Below are 26,878 nucleotides of genomic sequence, written 5' to 3'. Positions count from 1 at the left end.
TGGCTCCTTAGTGGCTTGACTGAGTCAGAGGCAGTCAGGCAGGCAGGCATTGCTACGGGACAATATCACCAGACTGGACAGGGAAAGAACAGGTAGGCAGCCCCCCCAGCGTCACAGTGCTGCCACTAACCACTTACAATGGTTCAAAACAGCCACGAAAGGTGGAAGTAGGCATCCTGCAACATATTGCAATAAAGTGTTCCGGCACAAATGGCACCTGACCCCCTGTAATAGCACGCTACTTTGGCCCGGGGGAGGGGACACGGGGCCATTTTGGGGTGTGTTGCCGTATGCCCGCCTAGTTGCCAGACGTCCATGACGAAGCCCAGACAATGGGATCGCAGACAGACACCAGAGAGCACGGAGGCTGGGATTATGAGAGAAGCATTTGGACCTTGAATGTACCACAGGCATCATAGAAATAGAAGGATTAAACCGAAGACATATATATATATATATATATATATATATATATATATATATATATATATATATATATATATTGGAAGCCACAGGTATTGGATTGGGAGCATGACGAGCCTGAGTTAAATTGACATTTGATTTTCAGATCCTAAATCTTTAGCTAGTCATGTACAAACAGCTCCAACTACAATTGACACTGACACTTCAGTGAATAGCAACAATAAGGTTGTCACTATTTAGCCAATTTATAGTCGTACATTTTCTCTCCTTAAACCAAACCATAAACCAAATGTAACACCAAGCTACCCTATCCTTAACCTTAAATAATAAATAAATTTGTTTTTGTTATCATAGCTGTTAACAATATAGCCAAGATCAGCCAATGACTTTGGCCATTTTTAGAAACCACATCATAGGAAAAAAAAAAAACAATGACGGTTATGACGACATCACAAGATTGACCTTTGAGTTGATCCTGAAGCATTTAAAAGTGACACAGGTGAACATGACACAGAACTCTCCCTGATCTCCAGAGTGAACTAGTTCTGTAGATTGCTAATGGATCATTACAGCTGAAAACAGGTCCAGTTATGTTTTACTATGCCCGGAGTGAGGACAGCTGTGTCCTAATGCCTGTATCCACAAAGCCTCTCAGAGGAGAAGTGCTGATCTAGGATCAGTATATCCCATTAGATCGTGAATGAACTCTAAGATAGTCTGTGGTTCCATCCTTCATCTGGTTGTGTGTACATTTTTGCTGGGATTTCTTTTTCGGAAGATCTTCATTTTGACAAAAATTTATAGTTTCAAGATACAATACAGGATATTGAAAGTGAATGTGATTTCCTGCCGTCAACATGACTGTTAGTTCATTTTCTTCATATAAATAGCTATCAAAACACGGTCCCCCAGTCACTCTCTTCTCTAGTGTCTGGAGTTCACTAACACACACAGTGGCACTAAAACCTATGACAAGAAAACATACATGTAAATGTACATATGTGTACATATACGTTTGTACACATATGTGAATTTACATACATGTACATATACATACATACAAATATACACGCATGTAAATAGAATGAAATGATAACCTGGCATTTCAAATTAGAAATTAAAGTTCATTATAAAAATATATATTAAAAAATACGAACAAAACCAAATAAGCCTCTTCTGTGGCTTAGCAACAAAGGAAAACAATCTCTTTCCAAAGTACACTGGCTAGTAGATGTCTTTTCAACCAGTGCACCTAGTCCATTGGATCCACAGAAGGAGAAATTACAGCTGTTTGTCAAGCAGCCATCTTGTATGTAATGTGAGCAGCCATTTTGTTTCTGAGAGCACCGTAAAAGAAAACGCTGGGGTTGTAAATGGAGTTCTTGAACGTGAACAGACAGAAGAGAGGAACAGTGGAGCATTCAGCTCTCTGGCCAGCCAGCGAGGAGTGACGCGAACACTACACATTCAATGTATCTACACACTTCACTACTGTGGGCCTTGGACCTGCAGGCAGGGCGGGTCTGCAGCTGCAGGTGGCTGCAGACTAGGGTTGGATCCTTCTGCAGCCGAGAGGCGTCTTGATCTCCTAACCCTGGGGCAGTTCTGAGAGGCCTGTGTCATGCTGTAAGTCAATGGTGACCCTTTCACCCTACAAAATGGTGGACGTGCCAGGGAGCAGAGGTCTGGTTTGCTGTCGATGCTGACCTTGCCACATTTGCACGGTTCCTCCATGGAGGGGTGGAAAGGCCATAGGTCAAAAGTACTCTAAGAATGAGAAAAGACATTCTGAAGGATATTATAATCCACATTACCCTTCTGAAAAAAAGGATGAATGTGAACCTCCCATGTTCTTCAATCCTCATATTGGCACTCACTTGGTCTCACTAGTCCAAAAGTTCATAGAGAACACTGAATCCCCCCAATCCTTTCAGAAGGACAAACCGAAAAGTCATCCTAGAATTGTGTTCTAAGACCCAGAGTTAGGTTCTCACTTCAGAAGGGTAAATGTACACCAGGGAAAAGTTTCTCTAAAACCAAACACTTTACATCTTACAACATCATCTGTCATAGAAATGGAGATCTGAGAACCAATCATGCTTTCAGATTACAAAAGTCCATTGAAGAAATAACACTGTAAAACCCCTAATAAAAAAGAAAACTGATTTTAAATCCTCATCTCGTGGTCAGGGCTGTGGTCCAGAGATGGCTCCCGGGTGCTGATCATGGAGGCCGACGGGCCCTGGGTGACCCCAAAGGGTGAGACGGCTGGGGAGCGCGCCGCCAGGGGGGACAAGGAAGGGGAGAAGCTAGGGGACATGGCTGCAGAAGATATGGAGCCTTCGTGGCTGATGGGGGATCGTCGCAGCGCGGCTAAGTGGGGGAAGGTGCGTCCTATGACGGGGACTTTCGGGGGGACAGACATGGCCCCGGGGTGAGCCACAGACGTGATGAGGGGCGGGGGGTCGATTCGAGGCTTGGGGTCTGTCTTGGCTTTGGGCTGGAAGGGCCGACGCGGATTGACCTCGTTCTGCGGAGCTGTCTCGTCTTTCAGCCGGGCAATCTCCGTGAAGACGTTGGCCAGCGGCTGGAACTGCGGGCACCAGTTGAGCAGGTAGTCCCAGTTATAACTACCTCTCAGCTCCTCGTCGCTGGCTACTATGGCCGTCAGCGACCCATCCACAGAGGGCTTTCCGTCCTCAGGGAAGGCGTAGTCTTTGGGGTGAGAGATGTTGAGCCCCCTTCCCACTCCCAGGTAGCCACCCCCCAGCTCGTCCCTGTAGACAGGCAGCTGTCCGGACAGCAGGGTACCGCTGAGGCTCCCGCCCAGCTTTTTGCCTTTGAACCAGGTGCTTCCCTCCAGCGCCGCCGGCTCACAGGAAACGTCTGACAGCTGGTCAGCGTCCTGCTGGATGCCGGAGTCCGGCCCACGGGCCGAGATGTGCTCCTGCATGGAAGAGGAGATAGAGGCCACGCGGGGGTACTCGTTGATCATGCGGATCTCGTCGTCCTCCGCCGCCTCGGCCGAGCCACGCCCGCTGGAGTGGGAGGGGTCGAGGGAGCCCCCGCGGGTGTAAGGACCACCCCCGGCTCCGCACTGGTCGCCGGCATACCCTGGTAACGTCTGATGATAAATCCTACTTGAACCCCCGGACTCGTCGACTGTCTGCAGTGCGGTTCCTGAAGTAATAGTACTGTTCTCCCGTTCCTTTTTAGTCCTCCGCCTTTTGGACTTGACCAGGAAGATGACCACTGCCATAACCACGAGGAGGACCACCACCCCGAGAGACACCGCAATGACAATGATCATCAAGACGTCTAGGTCCGCCCCCAAGCCGAAGGAGGTGTTGGTCACGTCAATGTTCAGCTGGGCGGTGGTGACGCGGGATGTGTCCAACGGGCTGTGGGCTTGGACCTCCAGCGTCATGGTCCGGGTCTCACGTTTAGATCGCCCTCCGGACCCACTGCTACGACTAGATGACCCGTCCATCTTGAGGAAGACCACCCCGGTGGTCTTGTTGACGTCAAAGTACGGTGAAGTGTTGGGGAGGGAGTAGAGTATGATGCCGTCCACACCGCCATCCTCATCGTTCGCCTGGACCTGGCCAATGCTCTGACCCTTCTTCGCCCCCTCTGGGACTTCAAAGGAGAACTGCGGCGAGACGAAGAGCGGGTCGTACTCATCCTCGCCCGTCACGTACACCTGGACTGTCACTGAGGCAGAGTGATTGCCTACGTCCACTGCCAGGGCAACAAAACTAAACGTGTTGACCTTCTCAAAGTCAAAGATCATCTTGGTCCTGAGCTCTCCTGAACTGGGGTCCACGGTAAAGGCCTCTCGGCCTTTGACCCCTTGACCTCGATCTGCCATGTGGTATCTCAACTGGCCATACATCCCAGTGTCATGGTCTATAGCATGGAGTATTGTCACAACCGAGTTTACAGGCTGGTTCTCTCTGATGCTGGCAGTCAGGGTCTTGATGGGGAAGAATGGTATGTTATCGTTGACGTCTTTGACCTCAACACTGATTGGGGCCAGGGCGAAGTGACCAAGGCCGTCTGAGGCCTGGACAATGACCACGTGGGAGGACCGATGCTCTCGGTCAAGAGATCGCTGTAACCGCAATGCTCCCGTCCACTGGTCGACCGAAAACAGGTTCATCTCATCGCCGGAGCTGATGCTGTACTGGACCTCTGCGTTGGGGGCTGTGTCTGGGTCTAAAGACGGGTTTTGTTGAATGATAAAGAAGGAGAGATGGAGGCAGAGTGGGGGGATGAAAAGATGGCGGGAGGGACAGAGAAAGAAAGAAAAAACATTTAACATAGTGAAACCAAGAGACTGTGTGTATCTGCAAGATAACCAATAGGCAGACAACCATCTTGGGAGCCGTTCAGAACAGCTAGTTTTCCCATTTTAACCGTGCCTCACTTGCGGCAGTCTTTTTATGTGGGTGTGTGTGTGGTGTGTGTACATATGCCGTATGTTCTCACCTGTGGCAGTCAGTCGAAGTATCTCGGTTCCGGCGGCCGCTCCTTCGCTGAGGGACACTGTGTACTCCCCCCTGCTGAACGCCGGCGGGCTATCGTTTACGTCTCCAACCGTTATCACCGCAGCAACACTAGAGCTCCGCTGCGGAACCCCCCTGTCCGACACCACCACGGTCAAGTTATAGAGGGGCGTGGCCTCAAAGTCCAGGCTCTCCGCCAACAGAAGCATCCCCACAGTCTGGAAGCCCCGCCCCTCCTGGAAGCGCACACTGCTCTCAATCTGGAAGATGTTCCCTGTGTTGCCGCTGGCGATGGCGAAGTCCAAACCGCGGTTGTCCCGGGACAGGTCTGCATCCACAGCCTCCAACGTCAGGATGGTCACCCCGGGGAAGGAATCCTCCGACACAGTCGCCCTGGAAAAACATAGTGTCAAGAGTTACCTGTACTCTAATAGTTGGGAAACAGTGTCAAGTTGTACCTGTACTTGGACAGGTGGAAGACATAGCGTTAAGATTTACCTGTACTCTGATTGGTGAAAAACGGGAGCATTGTCGTTAACGTCAGACAGGTGGACCTGCACGGTGGTGAGGGAGAAGAGCGGTGGAGAACCACCGTCACGGGCTTCGACGACCACACTAACTGACGGGTTCTCTGGATCAAACTCGGCCCTCTCATTGATGAACAGGGTACCTGTAGGGGACAATATGAACATTGTTGAAAAGTTTTGACTAAACCACAGGTTTGAAACTATCAGTCTGTTTTAAGAATAGTGGAAAGTGTACCAGATGTGTTCCTTTGACAAGTCAGATCAGATATTCATCCATATTTGGGTGAAAGATCATCATTTTGTTCACACAGATTCCCCACGGCACACAGCACTAGTAATGTGTCTGTTTTAGCAGCAGGAAAGAGAACAGTACCATTGCTGGGGTCAACGTAGAAGCCCTCTCGTGTTGATGACTGAACTCTGTAGGTCACCTTCCCATTGTCCCCCGAGTCGCGATCCGTCGCCGTCACCGTGACAACCGGACTGCCGGGAGGGCCGTGCTCAGGCAGTGTTACCTGAGCAACACAAACAAAGCTTGAACAACCCTGAAAAAATATAGTTTGACGACAACTATGGTTCTCTGATATAAACCGAACTTCCCAGCTCTGTCAGAACAGAGGAGGATGTAAGGGAGAGGGAATGGCAGCCTAGAAAGTACACGCTGAGGACCCTCACTACACATGGAATAGGGTGCCATTTGAGACGCGGCAAGAATGATTCACCTTGTCGTTGTTAAGTCTTCTGCAGTCAGTGTTACAACCTCATTTGAGAGTTTTTCCAACCCAGACACACATGAGTTAAGACACTGAACTTTTATCACATCCCTTTGTGTGCGTGTGTGTGAAAAACATTTATGCAGCACGTTTCCTGAGCAATAACTTTCTGAAGCTAATTTGCCCTCAAGTCTATCAAGTTTAACTGGGTGTGAAAGTCTGGGAAGATAAAAGAGATCCTGCTTGACATGTTAAGTGGGCAACTCTTAATCCCCTCCAAAAAAGGATTGGGAACATACTGTAAATCTCCTGCCGAACTGAGAAGCTGACACCAGGGTTTACTCAATGAGCAAGACAAAGCTTCTAGAAACACTATTGGTCCCTCCTGCCACCCTTCTCCTCCAATGGGTTTTAAATTTGAGAACAAAAAGAGAGAATAAAACATCATTCCCAGGACCTCCCTACTCTAAAATCTTTCCTAAACGTAGGAGCTCAGAAATCGTTAATGAATTACAAACTCCGCTTTGTGTTGTTTGAGTGCCATGGAAGTTCTGAGATTGTGGGAAATGACTCCTGATGAATCCTCTGAAAAATAGATGAACTGATCGATACATTGAATAACAGTGACCCTGTCCACCGGTACGTTGACTTTAGCTTCAGCCTGGCGACAGACCGATCTGAATGGTTCCCTCTGTGTGTTCACCTGGTACAGATCCTGTGTGAACACGGGGGCGTTATCGTTGACGTCCTCCACCAGTACGGTGATGTTCGCCTCTGCCTGGTGCTGGGAGTCCGTCGTCCTGACGGTCACCATGTACCAGGTCCGGTCCTCGTAGTCCAGCGGCCCGGTCAAGGAAAGCCCTCCACTGTAGCGGTGGATCCCGAATGTCCCCTGGGCCGAACCGCCCAGCTGGAGGCTGTAGGACAGGGCCGGGCTGGAGTCCACGTCGTTGCCTGTCACCAAGGTGATCTCCGTGCCGATCAGGGTGTCTGTGGGATGGGGGAGGAGGGGGGTGTCGTTAGGATATTGACGGTGTCCGGGGTGAACATGTGCAGGACAGGAACGTGACATGACTGGACTGTGTTTGGTACAGAACACACCAGAGGAGAAGTGGTGAATGGAAACTATCACATGAAGGAGGCCCTAAACACGTGCTGTGTTTGATTCCACAATGTTTACTCTTTTCCAGTCACGACTATGAGCATGCCCTCCCCACGGTGCCTCTACCAGCCGCCTGAGGCAAAAGCCGCGCACGGTTTACAGAGATGGCACGTGAACCCAGCGTCTAAACATGGCCAGTAAACATACAGTAGAGAGCACGTAAACATGAAAACATAAAAAGCCTCTAAACAAAGAAGGCCTGTAAACATAGCAGCATGTGAACATACACAGGTTGTAGTCTTATGTAGCATGCAATCACAGCTAGCAAGGAAACAACTTTCAGAAGCCGGAAGGCATATACTGATGTTCTTTCAAAACAGTGTAGCCTGTTGCAGAGGTCAAATGTCAACCATTGTGTCATCCCAAGGGTCTAAGGAGACTACTGGGTCTAAGGAGACTACTGGGTCTAAGGAGACTAATGGGTCTAAGGAGACTAATGGGTCTAAGGAGACTACTGGGTCTAAGGAGACTACTGGGTCTAAGGAGACTACTGGGTCTAAGGAGACTACTGGGTCTAAGGAGACTAATGGGTCTAAGGAGACTACTGGGTCTAAGGAGACTATTGGGTCTAAGGAGACTACTGGGTCTAAGGAGACTACTGGGTCTAAGGAGACTATTGGGTCTAAGGAGACTACTGGGTCTAAGGAGACTAATGGGTCTAAGGAGACTAATGGGTCTAAGGAGACTAATGGGTCTAAGGAGACTAATGGGTCTAAGGAGACTATTGGGTCTAAGGAGACTAATGGGTCTAAGGAGACTACTGGGTCTAAGGAGACTATTGGGTCTAAGGAGACTACTGGGTCTAAGGAGACTACTGGGTCTAAGGAGACTATTGGGTCTAAGGAGACTACTGGGTCTAAGGAGACTACTGGGTCTAAGGAGACTATTGGGTCTAAGGAGACTACTGGGTCTAAGGAGACTAATGGGTCTAAGGAGACTAATGGGTCTAAGGAGACTATTGGGTCTAAGGAGACTACTGGGTCTAAGGAGACTAATGGGTCTAAGGAGACTACTGGGTCTAAGGAGACTTACTCTCTGGGATGCGCACCTCCGTCGGGAGAGGGATGGTGGGACTGTTGTCATTCAGGTCTACGATGATCACAGTTAATGTGGCTGAACCAGCCAACCGCGGGCTTCCCCTGTCTGTCGCCGTGACAACCAACCTGATAACAGGGAGAAACTATCATTATTGTTCTGTCCAGAGATGTAATTTTACACAATGCCTTGCTCAACAGCAGAACAACAAATATATTTTCCAAACCGTGTCAGATTTTACATTTACTTTACTGGGCCTAACAGTCTTGACTAATAGGATATCTGTCACTATAATTTTCAGAGAGAAAAGTAATTTCAACATCTTGTTAATATCTGATTTAAAAAAAAAGTGCTTTTTATTTTAAATCAGTTTGCATTGGCAATAGCAAAGACGTTGCTAGGATCACAATACATTCGGGGCTCACCTGGTCTGTTTCCAGATCTCTCGATCCATGATGGCAGCCGTGGAGATGCTTCCTGTGACCGGGTCGATCTTGAACAGGCCGCTCATGCCTCCAGATGATTGGATGGAGTAAGTCACCTGACCGTTCTGGCCCTGATCCACATCCTCAGCTACCACCTGTTAGAGGAAACCAGAAGTAGGGGGAGAGTGGGAGTGTCTGTCCGTGTGTGTGTCTGTGTGTGTGTGTCTGTGTGTCTGTCTGTGTGTACCTGTATGATAGGCCGGTCATATCCCTGAGCCTCTCTCATGTATGCTATGTAGTTCTGCAGCTGAAAGCGCGGCAGATTGTCGTTGACGTCCTGGAGGATCAAGTTAACTGCCATGAAGGAGGTGGACCCGGCTGTCTCAGCCTTCACCACCAGCCGGAGTCGGGGAGTGTCCTCAAAGTCCAACCCCAATGAACTCTGAACAGAGATCTCACCTGGGGACAGGTAGGGGAGGAGCATGGTATGGGACGGATAATGGAGGAAACAAGAAGGGACAGAGAGGGGTGAGGACAGGGAGTGGAAAGGTAGGGGAGGGAACATGGAGGGGAGGGGACAGGGAGGGACAGAGAGGGTAGGGGACAGATAGGGGACGGGACAGGGAGGGGAGGAGACAGGTAGGGGAGGAGACAGGTAGGGGAGGGGACAGGCAGGGACAGAGAGGGTAGGGGACAGATAGGGGACGGGACAGAGAGGGTAGGGGACAGGGAGGGACAGAGAGGGTAGGGGACAGATAGGGGATGGGACAGAGAGGGTAGGGGACAGGGAGGGACAGAGAGGGTAGGGGACAGATAGGGGACGGGACAGAGAGGGTAGGGGACAGGGAGGGACAGAGAGGGTAGGGGACAGATAGGGGACGGGACAGAGAGGGTAGGGGACAGGCAGGGACAGAGAGGGTAGGGGACAGGGAGGGACAGAGAGGGTAGGGGACAGATAGGGGACGGGACAGAGAGGGTAGGGGACAGGGAGGGACAGAGAGGGTAGGGGACAGATAGGGGACGGGACAGGGAGGGGAGGAGACAGGGTGACAGGAAAAAAAAATACATTGAAGAAAGTTGAGAGACATGACCACGTCAGTAAATGTGTGTGATCTCAGGTGTAGTGGAAACCTACAATTTCCATCATAATGTCTCCATGACACTGTCGTAAGGCTGCTACGACATAGTTATAGACAACTATCCTGTGTTTTTATTGTAATAAGACTGCTACGACATAGTAATAGGCAACATTTAGCCTGTGTTTTTACTGTAATAAGGCTGCTATTACAGATTACATAGTTTTAAAGGTTGCCTAGTCTGGGTTGTGCCACCTGTAACTGCTGAAGCATAGTAATATTTCAACTGTATAGCGTCGTAGCATAGCTTTATATCTATATACTGGAGTACACTAACATTTACATTGACCTCATTATTACTTAGTTAATACAGCAAAATTAACCTGTCGTGGTACTGATGCTGAAAGCCTGCTGTCGGTTGCCAGAGAAGAGGCTGTAACGGATGCCTTTCTGAGTACCATTAGGAAACTGGGCTTTGGTCTGGGCAACTGCTGTACCTGGAGAGAAGGAAGGAGGTAGGGACAGGAGAGAGATGGGGAAAGATGGAGAGGCAGAGGGAGATGGAGAAGAGGAGAGGGAGGGAGGGGTGGGGGGAGGTGGAGTCAGGGTCAGGGATGGAAAGGAAAAGATGACGGACGGAGGGAGAGAAGGACTGGGAGTCAATATACACACGAGTCATTACGTCATCCAACAGACCAAAGCTCCATTTCATCAGAACAAACAGCCATACGGCCAATACCAAATCACACACACTACAACCACAGAATCCAGCAAAATGTCAACCCAACCCAGTAGAATATAGACAGATTCCCACAGAACACGACTCGAAAAAAACCTTACCAAATCGCAACTCAAACATCCACATAACATTAACAGAGCTCTATGGGATGTCAACAGTGCCCCCGTAAGGTGGCAACAGAATCCTCTGTAGCAGGGAAACATGTGTCACATTATCCATGGTTGGACTATACATAATGACCTGTTACCACCAACCTTTGGCAGCGTTCTCCTGTATGCTGACGTCCCTGGCGTTCCTAGGGAAACGAATGCCCGTGTACTCCTGTTCCTTCACGTAGACCACCACCACGCCCATGCTGGACTGGGTCGGCGTGCCCTGGTCCATGGCCTCAACGATGAGCATCCTCTGGGCTTGACTCAGCCCTCCGAGGCCTTCCGTGCCCTGGATCTCGCCCGTCAGCGAGTTGATGCTGAAGCCCCGCACCGGGGCGGCGAAACGGTAGAACACGGAGCCGTTGGCGCCAAAGTCCTTGTCCTCGGCCCGCATCGTGGCCAACACGCGCTGTGATTGGCTGGCCGACACCTCAACGACCAGGGGGTCCTGGATGAAGAACGGGGCGTTGTCGTTCACGTCTAGGATTGTCACGGTGACCTGGGTTACGGGGGAGGCGGAGGTAAAAGGGGAGTGAAGACAGGATTGGGAGAGAGTGAGAAGATGTTGGAAAAGAGAGGGAGGAAAGAGGGAGGAAAGAGGGAGAAAAGAGAGTGGAAAGAGGGAGGAAAGACGGAGGAAAGAGGGAGTAGAGCAGATTGTGGGAGATATGATGATACAAATCTCAATCAATCAATCAAATGTATTTATAAAGCCCTTTTTACAACAGCAGTTGTCACAAAGTGCTTTTACAAAGACACCCGGCCTTAAACCCCAAGGAGCAAACAACAGTAGTGTTGAATTTCAGTGGCTAAGAAGGCTGAAATTTAGGAAGAAACCTAGAGAGGACCCAGGCTCAGAGTGGTGACCAGTCCTCTTCTGGCTGTGCCGGGTGAAATATTAAGAGTCCAATTGGAATAATTAATAAATGCAGAGTCGATTTAAATTTAGTCCAGGTCAGAAGCACGACCAGATGGACAAGGACAGGGACAACACAGGGGAGGGAGTAAGTGGCAGCACAGTGACAGCTGAAATCGTCAGGTATCTGAAGAGGAAGTTAGATTGGTACAAGAATCTCCTTATCATTTAGCCCTGTTACCTGAGCTGAGGTGTTTCGGGGCTCTGCAGGTGAAAGGTCGACAGCAAACACATGGAAGTTGTACGACGCCGTCTTCTCCCGGTCTAGGGGTGCTGCCGTGGTGATGTGCCCGGTGTTCTCATCGATGGTGAACGCACCCCTAGCTTCTCGACTCAGGAAGTACAGAACTTGACCATTTTCCCCTTCATCTGCATCTATGGCTGTAACCTAGGCAACAGAAAAAGCGTGTGTTGTGAAATCCATAAATGTTTGGTTTTAGGGAGGGGACAATATCTGAATACTGTCTTATTTTATCCAATCATAAGTTGTCCTGTTGCAGCAAGGTACCCTTGTGTTGAGCCAATAAACAAGAGGTTCCCAGTTCTTATCCCGGGGGCAAAAGTTTTAAAAACCAAGCCATTTTGTGCCTGAAAAAGATGGTCAACAATAACTGCACACAGGTCGTTGCTGTAAATAATAATATTTTCTTAGCCTACTCAGCTGGAGAAAAAAGTATATCACAGTTTCTTGACTTACCTTTAAGACTGGTGTTCCCTGGGCTGCGTCCTCAGAGACATCCACAGTGTAGCTTTTACTACCGAAAACGGGGCTGTTGTCATTCACATCCAGGACTGTCACCTCTACTGTGGCTGTGCTGCTGAGGGCAGGAGAACCACGATCCAGGGCCACCACCTCCAAGGTGTACCCAGGCTGGAGCTCCCTATCCAAGGGATGAGAGATGGACAGGACCCCCGAACTGGAATGAAGCTGGAAGTCACCGTTTGGATCGCCAGCTATTGGATGGGAGGGAGGAACCAAGAAAGAGACCCAGAGATGAAAAGACAGCCTGAGGCTGACTGGGATGACTGTGGTTTCACAGCCACAGCAGAAGAGGCCGACTATGCCATCAGAAAGCACTTCAAATGTAGTATACCACTTACTGCATTGATTCAGTTGTAGAAGTCATAGGCTGCTGTCAATGTGAGGTAACTGGCGAACTCGCAAAATCCCAACTAACTGAAACTGCATGGAGACCCAAAATATCTCAATAATAGAACCGCACGTAAAGAACACAGAACCCGGATCAGGACCCCACCCTGCCAATAGAGGAAGCTGCAGAAGCTGCTAGAAAAGGCTGACTCCCTCACGTATGCACCCAATCACACACACACACAAACAAGCACACACTCACACACAAATAGCAGGTCTTACCAGAGATCCTGTAGTCAATGGTTCCGCTGGGGCCCATGTCTGTGTCGGTGGCCCTGAGGACACACAGATCCATGGGGATCTGGTTCTCCGGGACCTCCAGGGTGTGCCAGGGCCTGGCAAACACCGGAGCGTTGTCGTTCTCGTCCCGCACGGACACCCGCACCACCACCGTGGCAAAGTTAGGTGGCACTCCCCCATCCCTGGCATACACTGTTTGGGGAGAATGGAACAGACGCACGTTTAGAATGTGTGGGTGTGTGTGTCTTCTTGTGTGTGTGTGTGTGTGTGTGTGTGAGAGTAAGAGAGGGTGTGTGTGTGTTCTACAGTGTGTGTGTGTGTGTGAGAGAGAGAGAGAAGGTGTGAGAAAGGGTGTGTGTGTCCTACAGTGTGTGTGTGTGTGTGTGAGTGCATGTGTGTGTTCTACAGTGTGTTTGTGTGTTCATCAGTGTGTATGTGTGCATGTGTGTGTTCTACAGTGTGTGTGTGTGTGTGTGTGTGTTTTACAGTGTGTGTGTGTGTGTGTGTTCTACAGTGTGTGTGTGTGTTCTACAGTGTGTGTGTGTGTTCTACAGTGTGTGTGTGTGTGTGTTCCACAGTGTGTGTGTGTGTGTGTAAGTGTGTCTCCTACCAGTAAGCGTGTAGTGGTCCTGGGTCTCCCTGTCCAGGCTCTTGGTAGTGGTGATGACTCCAGTCATGGCGTTGATGGTGAAGCCGTCTTCTGTTAAGCCTCCGTAGGTGACCTGGCCATTAGAACCTAGAAAGGGAAATTGTCTGTTTATGTAACAAGACAATAACATTATAATGTTCACCCTGGACTTGTTCACCCTGGAAAAAACCTTCGGATGAAAGTGAATGAATTACACTCAAAATACGAGTGTATGAAAGTTGAGAGAGTCTATAACCATAACTCTACAAATAAAAAAATGTAAGCATACAAAAAGTTATGTAAATAGGCTACTAAAACGACTTTGCAGATCTCTTGCAGATCTCTCCCGGAGGTTCTAGTGGGGCTAACGAGTTGATTTCAAGTCTCCTTGTTTAAGCACATGCATCGCTTATCTATAAGTGACATGAATAAGGAATCGAACTTCAGTGTTGCCTGGTGAATATGATATTAGCATATGTGTATCATTAACATGATATCAATATTTCATTTTTTAAATATCACAGTTAACAATACCTATATGTCGCGACCCCCCTAATTCGGACCATGCATTATAACAATGAGTGTAAACACATAGGGAAAATCCACGTTACTCACCAGAAAGTACATTTCTTACCGTTCTAAAGCAGAATATGCCCATGTTTATATTATCCATTTGAACCACTAAACGCAAACTTTTTACTACAGACCGCCATAACAATAATAGCAGGCTATAACGAGAGGCGTTATTGTTTATTTTCATACAGGACATGTTCTGGGGGCTGACTTATAGATGGTTGTGACCTCACACTACGGTCAATAATATGGAATGAAGATTAGTCATATTGTGGTGAACTATTTATGCAATTTGTTTTAGGAGGAAAAGTGTGTTGGATTCAAGCTCCATGCACACTGTCAGACAGGACCGGCCCTGGACATTCTGCCACCCCTAGGCAAGACAAAAAAATGCCACCCCACCAAGTGCTGCAGCCAATTGTCACGCTGGAGTGACGCAGCCAATTGTCACGCTGGAGGGAGGCAGCCAATTGCCACGCTGGAGGCAGGCAGCCAATTGTCACACTTGAGGGAGGCAGCCAATTATCACGCTGAAGTGAGGCAGACAATTATCACGCTGGAGGGAGGCAGCCAATTGTCACACTTGAGGGAGGAGCCAATTATCACACTGAAAGGAGGCAGCCAATTATCACGCTGAAGGGAGGCAGTCAATTGTCACGCTGGAGGGAGGCAGCCAATTGTCACGCTGAAGGGAGGCAGCCAATTATCATATTGAAGTGAGTCAGACAATTGTCACGCTGGAGGGAAGCAGCCAATTGTCACGCTGGAGGGAGGCAACCAATTGTCACGCTGGAGGGAGGCAGCCAATTGTCATGTTGGAGGGAGGTAGCCAATTATCACGCTGGAGGGAGGTAGCCAATTGTGACACTTGAGGGAGGCAGCCAGTTATCACGCTGAAAGGAGGCAGCCAATTATCACGCTGAAGGGAGGCAGCCAATTGTCACACTGGAGGGAGGCAGCCAATTATCACGCTGAAGGGAGGCAGACAATTATCACGCTGAAGGGAGGCAGCCAATTGTCACGCTGGAGGGAAGCAGCCAATTGTCACGCTGGAGGGAAGCAGCCAATTGTCACGCTGGAGGGAGGCAACCAATTGTCACGCTGGAGGGAGGCAGCCAATTGTCACGCTGGAGGGAGGTAGCCAATTGTCACGCTGGAGGGAAGCAGCCAATTGTCACGCTGGAGGGAAGCAGCCAATTGTCACGCTGGAGGGAGGCAGCCAATTGTCACGCTAGAGGGAGGCAACCAATTTTCACGCTGGAGGGAAGCAGCCAATTGTCCAAATGCCGCCTCAAATTCTAGTGCCGCCATAGACAGCTGCCTAATCATGCCTAATGGGAGGGCCGGCCCTGCTGACAGCGCAGCGGGATATCCCCTCTATACAGCCAAGCCATAAGATTCACTGACATGATACCCCTAACTGATGGCAGCCGACAGGAGTGATGAGAAGCTAAATAATGTCGGTATAAAACCACTGGTGCATTGCACACATATGTATTGGTCTTTTCCCCTCATTGTTTTAACAGTATGCTGAGAACACATCATTTTCAGTAACAACCTGGGAGCTTTTAGGTTTAACTGTCCTAACGGTCAGCAGTTCTCACCTTGCTGGCTCAGGGTTTTGAATCAGAAAGCTCTGGTTTACTGGACCAATGGTTTTGATGACTGGGCCACTCTGCCACTGCCTCCACAGCTCACACTGCTGCTGTCGTGGTAATTTACACCTTACTGATGATGGTGGTTGTCCACTAATTTATGAATGAAGGATGCACCAACATATTGGTCAGCAATTGGTATACTGCTTTAAATCTTCTAGATGTTTCAGACTGGCAATGCTTTCCAGCGTTACCATAGCAATAGCCGATTCATGTGTCTAACCTGTTGTCAGACACGTGAATCACATTTCCTTGGTATAAAGACAATCTGTCCAGTTACCAGCGGTGGAAAAAGTACACAGTACTTCATTGCCCGGAATATTTAAGTACTTTTAATGCTGCAGCCTATGTCTGATCACTTTATGATCTTCTGAAACACAGCTAAAAAAAACAAATGACTTCTTAGCAAACTAATATCTATCCAAAGATCAACCATGTCAATGGCATTTGTTAAAGCAGTTTTGAGTGTTAAATACCCTACCTACCTCATTCACTGTAATTTGCCGTTTACAAACCTCAGCTTATACACAGATGTTCAACCACAGCGGTTAATACCGGGCCGCGGCTAATACACAAGTTAGCATTTTTTAAGTTTTCACAGACGATTGGTTGACGACGAAGAGGTCTCAGAAACCCATGTAGCAAATATGATACAACTGGCATTACAGGGTTTTCAAAAACATTGTTTCTTCAACAACATAATTTTGGTAAAGCCCATGACAGATGTTCAATATTAATGTACAATGTATGCCTAGGTGTCAATTGAGAATGGCAACGTATGGCAGCGGTCAAATAAAAATAAAAAACAATTTTAACTTGTATTGCCTTCAAATTGATTGCAGAAAAATTATGTGCCCATGAATTTCCCATGCTCATCGTTTTCTCACATGTGCAAGCAATACGATGATATAAGGTACGTAGCCTATTAGTATTGCATGGTGGAGTGTTTGCATGTGTGTGTTTGTGACCACAATACATACTACGCAGCTAAACTTATCAACATATTTTGCGTTGGGATGAAAAATCAGAGGTCGCTAGTTTGCAATTAACAAGCTTCGAACAAGAGATTAATCGACTGCTTTTGGAACTTTGTGACCGTGGGATCGGTGCCCCAAAGAAAGGGAAGACCATTTTGAGGGGCAACATGGACTTTAGGGGGCACTTATTGAAATTTAAAACTTTGCACTGTATGGTTTTTATGCAAATATAATTACATTCTACTTCATGCAAAACATGCACTCATTCAGGCCAATTTATCTATGAGAAGAAAATAGACCGCTGAATCATTCCATACCTGTCAGTGAAAATGAGTGTCAGTGAGTGAATTTCCTCTATGATATTTGACAGTGTTTAATTGGTTATGGAAGCATTTTGCCCAGCTGCTTTAGATAAGTGCCCAACAGCCTATTTTGACTATTTTGTGCCAAATGTCACTTTTGTTTTGCTGTGTTTTGAAAACCCCTTGATTACCAACTAGAAATGAATATGCAATTCAATGTGTTTCTTTATTTTTTCTCAAGTTTAAAGAAATGACTAAGGATAATTAGACCTCCACTCTCTGTCAGTGATCCTGAAATACGCACCAAAATATATACGATGAAAGGCGTTTTCATGGCTCTCTCTAAGTTGCGCATTACATGCATTAGGCATTGTGAATGTATCAGAGAGCTAAATGTCTGTTAAAACAGTTTTCAGTAGCATAGTAGGTCCTTGATTTCAAGTCACATTGCCATCCTTTGGCTTTTGCTGAAACAACGTCCCTGAATGTATGTACGAGTTATTTGCGGTTAATACTCAGGTTTGAATACATACAAAGCTATAAAATGAATGGTGGGGCTTATACATGGGGAATTACGGTACTAAATATGTATCCAGGCAACATCTTTTAAATGTAATTCATGCAAGGGTTCACAGGTACAAAAACGAGAAAATATCCATACCAACATTGCCATCAGCCAACAATTATCAATTACCTGTCAGTGGGTGGGATATATTAGGCAGCAAGTGAACATTCTGTCCTCAAAGTTGAAGTTAGAAGCAGGATAAATGGACGAACGCAAGGATCTGAGTGACTTTGACAAGGGCCAAATTGTGATGGTTAGATGACTGGGTCAGAGCATCTCCATAACTGCAGCTCTTGTAGGGTGTTCCTGGTCTGCACTGGTCAGTACCCATCAAAAGTGGTCCAAGGAAGGAAAAGCGGTGAAGGCCAAGGCTCATTGATGCATGTGGGGAGCGAAGGCTGGCTTGTGTGGTCCGATCCAACAGACAAACTACTATACCTCAAAGTGCTCAAAAAGTTAATACTGGCACTGACAGAAAGGTGTCAGAACACACAATGCATTGCAGTTTGTTGCGTATGGGGCGGTGTGGCCGCAGACCAGTCAGGGTGCCCTTGCTGACCCCTATCACTGCCGAAAGGGGTCTACAACGGGCATGTGAGCATCAGAACAGGAGCACAGAGCAATGGAAGAAGGTGACCTGGTCTGATGAATCACATTTCCTTATTCATCACATGGATGTCCGGGTGCAGGTGCATCGCTTACCTGGAGAACACATGGCAGCAGGATGCACTATGGGAAGGAGGCAAGATGGCGGAGGCAGTGTGATGCTTGGGCAATGTTCTGCTGGGAAACCTTGTGTCCTGCCATTCATGTGTATGTTACTTTGACACGTACCACCTATCTAAGCATTGTAGCAGATGCTTAGGCAGGTAGCAGAATTGTATCATGTGCACCCTTTCATGGCAACGGTATTCCCTGATGGCATTGGCCTCATTCAGAAGGACAACGCGCTCTGCCACAAAGCATAACCGTTCAGGAATGGTTTGAGGAACACAACAATGAGTTCAAGGTGTTGACTTGGCCTCAAAATTCCCCAGATCTCAATCCAATCGAGCATCTGTGGGATGTGCAGGACAAACAAGTCAGATCCAAGAACGCCCCACCTCGCAACTTACAGGACTTAAAGGATCTGCTGCTAAAGTCTTGGTGCCTGATACCACAGCACACCTTCAGAGGTCTAGTGGAGTCCATGCCTCGACGGGTCAGGGCTATTTTGGCGGCACAATATTACACAATATTAGGCAGGTGGTCATAATGTTATGGCTGATTGGTGTATGTCCTGAATAAGCCAATACTGGTTGAATCTTTAGCTTAAACAGCACATCAATCCCTGGTCTTTTCTTCACCCGTGGACAAACGGTGAATAATGTACATTGGCAGCAGTCCAGTTTGGATCCCAGCCCGAACAGAATTTAAGGGAGTAGCCCTACCTTCTAAAGGCTGTGCTGGATTGTGCTCCGGCTGTGTTGAGACTCGTCGAGGCCGCTAACCTCACGGGCACGAGGTGCTCTATGTAGCACACATTTAGCAGAGTGTAACGGCAAGTATTACTGGTAAGCATTTCTCATGGGTGACGCAGCCGTTACAGTCTGTGTCGCCAATGAAAACGCTAGAAAAAGTATTTTCCATGCACGTAAGCCTTTTCAGTGGTGCTCGAGGAATGCCGTTCCATGAGAGCAGAAATGCTTTCTAAACCTTGTTTTGAGGCAAATGGTCCAATTAGTCATCCAGGATAAGAAAAACATTAACAACAGACTAGGCTAATAATGCCTTTGTTTTTAGGGTTAGGCAAAACAAAACATTTTCTTTTTATTATCAGTATTCCTAGATGAAGGGGTATCAATTTAAATTACTAGAAACCTTGTCTCGAAAATTATGGATACCTCTGCCTTCTCCAACTACTATGCCCTGGAGACAGACAATTTCAAAAGGGTTGCTACAAGCCCACAAACAACTAGCATCAACAATACCAAAAGAAGAATAAAATGCTTCACTGTCTCAATAATTACTGAATAGCCTTCTTGTTCATCCATCAAAATGGGAAAGTCACAGAACATACAAATTAAACGAGATGTAATTATGAATAATTAAGACGTTTAAATCAACTGCGATTTGGGAGTAAATAACAGTAAGTAACAGTAAGCTCCTTCCACAGCTAGTTTGATTGATCGCAGATGGGGCTGTGCAACTCCTACCATTCGTACAGCTCAAATGTTTGGAACGTTGTCAAGAAGGGTGGTCACATGTTGCAAAGCAGAGGACTGTGAGTTGGTGCCCTGTGTGGGGTCAGGGGAACTGTCAGTGGAGGACACTAAATTAGCCAAGAATTAGCTTTTTTCGTAGAAATGTGGTAGATATCCTTCATATTTTGTGTGTAAAATTAATCTGCTAAACAAAAATATCTGTTTCAAAGCCCTTTTGCACCTCTTCATGAAGGGTCCAATTGTACTGAAGTGCAAAATGTAGTAAAGGTGTGGCACAGAGGGGGGTAGGACTCTGAACATAACATACATTAATGATAGTCACATTTTCAGTTATGATCAACTGTGTTCAAAATGTCCCTCGCTATTCCCTCTACAGTAACAATTTCACTGTTCTTCCTCTCTCATCTCTTTCTATTCCTCACCTAATCTCTTTCTATTCCTCACCTAATCTCTTTCTATTCCTCACCTAATCTCTTTCTATTCCTCACCTAATCTCTTTTTATTCCTCACCTAATCTCTCTCTATTCCCCAACTAATCTCATTCTATTCCTCACCTAATCTCATTCTATTCCTCACCTAATCTCTCTCTATTCCTCAACTAATCTCTTTCTATTCCTCACCTAATTTCATTCTATTCCTCACCTAATCTCTTTCTATTCCTCCCCTAATTTCATTCTATTCCTCACCTAATCTCATTCTATTCCTCACCTAATCTCATTCTATTCCTCACCTAATCTCTCTCTATTCCTCAACTAATCTCTTTCTATTCCTCACCTAATCTCTTTCTATTCCTCACCTAATCTCTTTCTATTCCTCACCTAATCTCTCTCTATTCCTCAACTAATCTCATTCTATTCCTCACCTAATACCATTATATTCCTCACCTAATCTCATTCTATTCCTCACCTAATCTCATTCTATTCCTCACCTAATCTCTTTCTATTCCTCAACTAATCTATTTCTATTCCTCACCTAATCTCTTTCTATTCCTCACCTAATCTCTTTTTATTCCTCACCTAATCTCTCTCTATTCCCCAACTAATCTCATTCTATTCCTCACCTAATCTCATTCTATTCCTCACCTAATCTCTCTCTATTCCTCAACTAATCTCTTTCTATTCCTCACCTAATTTCATTCTATTCCTCACCTAATCTCTTTCTATTCCTCCCCTAATTTCATTCTATTCCTCACCTAATCTCTTTCTATTCCTCACCTAATCTCTTTCTATTCCTCACCTAATCTCATTCTATTCCTCACTTAATCTCTTTCTATTCCTCACCTAATCTCATTCTATTCCTCACCTAATCTCATTCTATTCCTCACCTAATATCATTCTATTCCTCACCTAATCTCTCTCTATTGCTCAACTAATCTCTCTCTATTGCTCAACTAATCTCTTTCTCGACTATCTCTTCCAAACATAATCGCTTCCTCACCCAAACCATTTCTCATCAAAACTCTCTCTTCCTCACCTAATGTATTTCCTAATCTCTCTCCTACACATTCCCTTTCTTCTCTCTAAATGTTTTCCTTCTCATTCATTTCTCTTCTTCCCTCTCCCCTCTCCCCTTCCCCTCTTTCATCCTCTCACTTTCTGCCCCCCCTCCTCTCCACCCTAACCTTGATTTCTCTCGTCTCTCTCTCTTTCTTTGTTGACAGATTGCGTGCTAGCACAGATGTTTTTGTTGGCACTTTCACTTGTTTACCCCACTAATTATTCCCGTGACGGATGCCAGAGAGCTGTTTAACTCCACTGAAACACCTTCATACAGGAGATATTTAGCTACTCTTTAAGAACAATGGAAATTAAATCGGTGCTTCTGGGTAGATGAACAATCCACCCAACTCAGCAATAAAGATCTATCTGGACAGAATGTGTGTGTGGTTTAGGTTTATGGTTGGGCCTTAGGGATGTGTTAAATGTGGGTTGTTGAGGTTAGGTTTAGGGTATGTGATTGCAGACTACCGGAACTCCTCCAATGCAAACAGGCCTGTAAGCGGAAGGTTAGGTTTAGGGTCGAGGAAACGGAATGTTTGATTTCTGGGTTATTGTTAAGTTTAGGGTTATGATCAGTAAAAGTAGTTTTTTAAAGGACGGTCCACTTTGGTGTTCCCATTCAAATGGCTAAGTCTGTTCAAATGTTTATTCCCCCCCTCATCTTACCTTGGTCTCTGTCCGTTGCAGTGACAGTGACCACTGTGGTTCCTGCCACCTGATTCTCTCTGACCTCCGCCACTAGCTCCTCCCCCTGGAACAGCGGTCGCTCATCGTTGACGTCAATCACCTGGATTGACAGCACCTGACTTGTTGACAGCGCCGGCATCCCGTGATCCTCTGCTACAAGTGTCAGATTGAACACCTCCTGGTTTTCACGGTCTAGTGCCTTCAGAATGGACAGAGAGCCTGAAGGAGAGAAGAAGGGGGATGAGAGGAGAGACATGGAGATGGAATTATGAATGTATACATGCACGTGGGACCCCGAGGCAGTCACGAATGATTAACGGCCAAAATGATTTTATTAGATGCCGAATCCTTCAGTCCCTATCCCAATGTCTTCCTGTTTCACATGGACCTGGGTTATTAAACTCTCACCCTACCAGGTCCGGAGCCTGCTGGTTTTCCATTCATTAATTGCACCAACATGGGTGTCCCAGGTTTACATAAGTCCCTGATTAGAGGGTTGAACTGGCTTCAACATCCAGATTTGAATACCACTGACATAGACCCTCACTGTCTGTGCTGTCTTCAGTCTGAAACCCGAGGAAGGTGAAGGGAACTTCCAAATAAAACACAGCATAAAGGTTACTGTTGGAAACTAGCTGCCTGTGCTATCCTCTCTCTCTCCTCTCTCTCTATCTCTCTGTCTGAAACTGTCCTCTCTCCCTCCATCCTTTTCTCTGGGTTGCTAGAGTACCTTCTCAAATGTAAATTGTTTTATTGGCATGAGAAATTGCATAAATATTGCCAAAGCATCAATGTCCCTCCTCTCTCCCTGTCCTAGTACTGAAAGAGGTCTGAGCATGGTTTCCAACATGCTGTTCAAATAAAGGTCTGTACTTTACAACACAAACATAATCTCGTCTTTCTGCAACGTTTTACCCATCAACGGGATAATTTAAACGTGAGCGGACAGCCGTGGGAAGCGAACAAAATGGGGATTTTCAAAATACGCCGGCTACTACCACAGTAGAATAGGACACCTGCTGAAACTGTCCTTGCCATCACCAGCCCGATAACTCAATGGGCTGGTGATGAGTTCTCAGTTTGTATATATGTTTGTTGTATGTATGGGTTGTGTATATTTGTTGTGTACGTCTCATTGTGTTTTGTTTCGTATGGATGTGTTTTGTGTGGTTGTATGTTTAGGGTGTTGCGTTTGTGTTCTATGGGCTGTGCACTTCCTTGTGTGTTGTGTGTATGGGTTGTATATATTTGTTGTGTACGTCTCATGATGTTTGTGTTATATGGGGTGTGCGCTTACTTGTGTGTTGTGTATAGGGGGGTCTATAGTACGTGTTGTGGGTCTACTAAGTTGTGTGTGTGTGTCCAACACCCTGGTTCCTCCCCTTCTGTCTTTTATACATTACTAACATCCCTAACAGTGCTAACATCCCTAACAGTGCTAACATCCCTAACAGTGTTAACTTCCCTAGCAGTGCTAACTTCCTTAACAGTGCTAACATCCCTAACAGTGCTAACTTCCCTAGCAGTGCTAACATCCCTAACAGTGCTAACTTCCCCAACAGTGCTAACTTCCTTAACAGTGCTAACATCCCTAACAGTGCTAACTTCCCTAGCAGTGCTAACATCCCTAACAGTGCTAACTTCCTTAACAGTGCTAACATCCCTAACAGTGCTAACTTCCCTAGCAGTGCTAACATCCCTAACAGTGCTAACTTCCTTAACAGTGCTAACATCCCTAACAGTGCTAACTTCCCTAGCAGTGCTAACATCCCTAACAGTGCTAACATCCCTAACAGTGCTAACATCCCTAATAGTGCTAACATCCCTAACAGTGCTAACTTCCCTAACAATGCTAACAACCCTAACAGTGCTAACATCCCTAATAGTGCTAACATCCCTAAAAGTGCTAACATCCCTAAAAGTGCTAACTTCCCTCTGAGCTGCTCAGCAGACACCATATAGGTATGTGCGTGCGTTTTTACATGTGTGTGTGCATTGTGTTTGTGTGCTAGTGTTTGTGTATTTATGTGTTGTGCGTTTGTTTGTGTGTGTTTTGGTGTGTGTGTGTGTGTGTGTTATAGCCCTCTGCTCCTGAGGCTCTGGCGTTAGTATCTTTCCAACTATTCTGTCATCACCACAGAAACCTAATGGGTCAGCCAAGGAGTGGGGTACATACTATGTCTGTGTGGGTCTGTGTTTATGTGTTTGTCTGTGTGTGTTGTCATTTTGGTCTGTGCATAAGCTTCCATATGTTGATATCTGTGGTTCTCTAATTTATGATTCCTCTTAGATGGCCAAACACACAAACACACCAGCACAAAAACCCAAATACACTAGTCACCCAGTTAACACAACACGTTCTTTGACTAAATCAAATCACTGTTTATTATTGGGCATTAATAATCACTTTACTATTCATATCTTTAGGACCGCATATTCTAGCACGTACATTTTTGGGTGCAACTCTGGTTAAACAAATATTGGGAGTAAAACCAAGATTGCAGCCCTAAGTGCTTTGGAAATGTTGACAAAGTTTCAAATACTCAATTTTGATCCATATCGTACTCCTACAAATATTTTCATACCACTCCTTAGCTAGCTAATGACCTGACTGACTATATTAGCTAGCTAACAACATGACTGACTATCCCAGCTAGGCTGGTTAGCTCACAACATGATTGACTATGCCTGCTAGGCTGGCTAACTAACGATGTGAGTGACAACGCCCGCTACGCCTTGTGACATAAGAAGCTCTAACTAGTGGCATCTGAAACCAGGCTGTAGAACATTGTGGGACTGGTATTTAAAGTTGTAATATGCTGATGGGGGACTACTGACTGTAGATGCTGCAATAACAAGCAACGACCTGGAGGCAGCCACTTGGTGAATGATAATTTTGGCAAAAGAGCTCAGCTTTGGTGGAAGATAAAACCATGTGTGTGCTCAAGCTGTTGGCTGGTTAGCAGCATCCCTTCCATTCTGTGGAGTTAGACTGGCTGGCATAGCTAACATTATAAACATAAATAGCTGGGAGCTAGCTAACGTTGGTGAAATCATGTTAGCTTTCGTGACATTGTCAAAACTTCTGAAATACTGATTTCCGGGGCACAAAAACGTAACTAAATATTAAATAGTCTCAGTACATAGCCCTCAACAAAAAATATCTGCATTAAAGATTTATTGTTGTAATTTTATTTCAGTCTCTTAGGCAATGGCCCAATTGATCCTAAAGATGGCATCAAAGGACTGTGTGTAACGTCACTTTGGATCCATGAATCAATTTTGCCAGTGAAGTTCAGATTAATCTAAGATTGAGGATTTTATATTATTTCAATTCGTATTTGAACCCAGCCCTGTTAACTGCTACACTAAGCTATGCACCATCCCCACTCCCTTTAATGCAAGCTTAGTCGTGATAGAAACCAGAAGTGAAACATCAGCGGTCATTAATTCAGCAGCCTCTCAACAGTTATGGACCTCTTCTGGAACCGCCATTAACTGTGTCTCTGAACTGCACTGCAGTTCTTTGCCTCCACATTCTTTCATCCGATGACAGGATGGTGTGTGTGTGCGCGCGTGCGTGTGTGTGTCTGTTTGTATGCACGCACGCACGTCTATACCAGTGTGTGTTTATATATGTTTGTATATGAATGTGTGTGTGTTTATATATATATATATATTTATATATGTATGTATATGTCAATGTGTGTATGTCAGTAAACACAGACCTCCATTATATTAGCCAGCGCTGCTGATGGAGAAACTGCATGGTAACATACAACGCAAAAACCAAAGAGTTACCCAGCCATAATAAAACCAGTTTCCCATGAACACATCATTCATTAGAGGAGCACCAAAGAGTTGGCCTGCGTCCCAAACGCCCGCCCATTCCCCATATACTGTGTGGCTTTACACTCCACCTACGGGCCCTGGCTGAGAGTAGTCCACAAACCAGGCAAGAGTGTGCTATTTGGGATGTTACGCTGGTTAAGTATTACTGGGAGGTATTGAAAGATCATCTGGTGAATTAGCTGCGCAGCTGAGGAGTGTTTTAGCAGTCGGAGCTGTGTGGAATGGATTTAGGAGACGTCAGGAGCGAGCAGCCAGCCTGGAGCCCTGGCAGGATTACTCAGGGGGTCCGGGGGCCATCTCCCATTTCATCGGCGCAAGGCAGCTTGATGTATGAGGTAAACTGCACCCCCGGACAGGGCACTAACCTGCCTACTTGCCTCAACCAAAGTCTCCTCAACGCCATGTCCTGTGGTTCAGGGTTACAAGTCACACCAAGGACTTCAGAGAAGAGTTGAGTTTGGTCACACCAAGGATACGAGAGAGGAGTTGACTGTTGAGTCACACCTAGGACTACAGAGCGGAGTTGACCATTGAGTCACACCAAGGACACAAGAGAGGAGTTGACAGTTGAGTCACACCAATGACTACAGAGCAGAGTTTACCGTTGAGTTACACCAAGGACTACAGAGAGGAGTTGACCATTAAGTCACACCTAGGACTACAGAGAGGACCTGATTGTCGAGTTTCACCAAGGACTCCAGAGAGGAGTTCACTGTTGAGTCACAACAAGGACTCCAGAGAGGATTTGACCGTCGAATGCAGACCTGCATTTAAAAAACAGCGCTTGAAATCCTCTCAAGCACTTGATCTGGGCTCAAATTAGCTTGTCTGGCACTGGAAACAATGAATGTGAGGAGGGCAAACCCTGTC

General features: G+C 46.5%; 1 protein-coding gene across 1 annotated transcript in view; it reads right to left on the bottom strand.

The window, feature by feature from the left end:
* Positions 1–487: 487 nt before the first annotated feature.
* Positions 488–26,878, bottom strand: part of LOC105011153 (protocadherin-16) — a 110,117-nt gene continuing 83,726 nt past the window's right edge. Inside the window, exons 19-33 of the mRNA XM_034293406.1 lie at positions 22,136–22,375; positions 13,677–13,802; positions 13,049–13,258; positions 12,374–12,630; positions 11,858–12,064; positions 10,863–11,259; positions 10,253–10,366; positions 9,041–9,252; positions 8,794–8,948; positions 8,366–8,496; positions 6,875–7,161; positions 5,832–5,973; positions 5,430–5,601; positions 4,915–5,324; positions 488–4,641 (exon numbers count right to left, since the gene is read on the bottom strand). Of these exons, the coding sequence (XP_034149297.1) occupies positions 2,591–4,641; positions 4,915–5,324; positions 5,430–5,601; positions 5,832–5,973; positions 6,875–7,161; positions 8,366–8,496; positions 8,794–8,948; positions 9,041–9,252; positions 10,253–10,366; positions 10,863–11,259; positions 11,858–12,064; positions 12,374–12,630; positions 13,049–13,258; positions 13,677–13,802; positions 22,136–22,375 (5,111 nt within the window). The 3' untranslated portion in view covers positions 488–2,590. The remainder of the gene's footprint in view (positions 4,642–4,914; positions 5,325–5,429; positions 5,602–5,831; positions 5,974–6,874; positions 7,162–8,365; positions 8,497–8,793; positions 8,949–9,040; positions 9,253–10,252; positions 10,367–10,862; positions 11,260–11,857; positions 12,065–12,373; positions 12,631–13,048; positions 13,259–13,676; positions 13,803–22,135; positions 22,376–26,878) is intronic.

This window comes from Esox lucius, chromosome 7, assembly GCF_011004845.1.
Source record: "Esox lucius isolate fEsoLuc1 chromosome 7, fEsoLuc1.pri, whole genome shotgun sequence".
Lineage (NCBI taxonomy): Eukaryota > Metazoa > Chordata > Actinopteri > Esociformes > Esocidae > Esox > Esox lucius.
Note: the sequence above shows the minus strand (reverse complement) of the source record. Positions and strands in the feature narration are given on the sequence as shown.